At 43.5% G+C, this 1,555-nt stretch overlaps 1 protein-coding gene across 1 annotated transcript; it reads right to left on the bottom strand.

Annotated features, from left to right (window-relative positions):
* Positions 1–7: 7 nt before the first annotated feature.
* Positions 8–976, bottom strand: LOC124232138 (disintegrin and metalloproteinase domain-containing protein 21-like; the record flags this gene model as incomplete). The annotated part of the gene is made up of 1 exon (XM_046649096.1): positions 8–976. A coding segment is annotated over exon 1 (969 nt), but the record flags the coding sequence as incomplete, so codon positions are not given.
* Positions 977–1,555: the final 579 nt, after the last annotated feature.

Raw genomic sequence — 1,555 nt, 5'->3', positions numbered from 1 at the left:
TATTAACGCCACAATCAATAGGAAGATGACATATTCCTGCAACATAGTCTATACCAAGTACAATTATAAGTGAATTTTTTATGAAAATATGTGCAGCATCATCCTGTAGCTGGGAAAGACTGATTTGTTTCCACTGAGAGAAATCCTCCAGAACCTGTTCTATGTTTACCATTGGGAAAACATTTCCATGATTCCAAATCTCAGTCCCAATCAAAATCACATAAGTACCCAACTGCTGATAAATGGAATCCACTATGTTGACGACAAGAAATACATCCTCCTGCACTCTTGAGAAGTTACTTTGGGAGTAAATGAAGAAATTGTGATCTATCACCACAGCCAGCTCCAGAAACCATGAGTGGGTCCACCAGTTATCAGTAGAATTTTGTTTCAGAGTTGATTTCTCAGCCTTTTCAAATTCCAACTGTTGGTGTGCTATTTGCTTTTTTGTTAAGCCACATCTCATAGATGGGAATTGTGTCTCATTAGTGTTTACCGTATAAACCACGTGTTCAAATGTGGTAGAGTGCCTGATGGGCTCGATTTCATAAGTAAGGTCATTTATGTGTAACGTTCCTCGAAAGCCCCCACAACAGGTACTGAGGGCAACCAGGGACTCAGGGACCCCTTTCACATAACCATGATAGTAGCAGTCATCAGGAACAAAAGGCTGATCTTGCTGGAGAGCGTGCTGGTCCATGTAGGTGAACACCGGGAGATGTCTGGAAACCAAGAGCTTCTTGGCCTTCATGTGGACAATGTGTCTCCAGCCCCCAAACTGCAGGCTGTAGGAGAGGCAGACTGGAGTCTTTGCGCCTCTGCCCCTGTTGGTCACCTTCAAGGGGATCACCACTTCTAAGATGCTGAGGTGTTGGGAGGACCCAGCCTGGGAGAGGTCAGTAGGGAACAGAGACAAGCCATGCCAGAGCAGTAGGAGAACAACTCTCATGGACACCTCAGCCTCACCAGCCACCATTATGGAGCTGCCATTATGGAGCCATCTGTCCAGAGGAAAAGAGCGGGAGGCACTGTGGTCTGCCTCCTCCATCTGAGCTGGCCATTGTGTAGAGCTGAGCTTTAAGGATCTGTGTCCTGGCAGAGGTGAACCATCAGAGCTGAAGTGCTGAAAGTGAAAATAAAAAGAAGGATGGGGATGGTGGCAGGATTGGTTAAGGAAAGTGAGAGACAGAAAGAATCGAGTGGTGAAAAAGTGATTAACGAATCAAGGAAATGCTCTGGATTTGCTTTCAGTGAATAGTGGGAAGTTAGGGAGTATAGATATGACAGTGTTGACCATATGTTGATAATTGTTAAAGCTGGATGATACGTACTTGGGTTTTCATTATATATCAATTCATATAGGTGGTATGAAAATCTCCATAGTAAAAAGGTAAATCAAAGCTAACAAAACTTCAGAGTACGGTGACTCTATATCTCAATTTGTCCAAGACCATGTTGGGGAGTTTATGCCTGTTACCCTTGCATAACTATCGATACTTTTTCCCCTTTGACTATCAATACTGGAGAAGTCAAAAACAATCACAACAATCTGACA

Source organism: Equus quagga, unplaced genomic scaffold (assembly GCF_021613505.1).
Source record: "Equus quagga isolate Etosha38 unplaced genomic scaffold, UCLA_HA_Equagga_1.0 HiC_scaffold_2723_RagTag, whole genome shotgun sequence".
NCBI lineage: Eukaryota > Metazoa > Chordata > Mammalia > Perissodactyla > Equidae > Equus > Equus quagga.
Note: the sequence above shows the minus strand (reverse complement) of the source record. Positions and strands in the feature narration are given on the sequence as shown.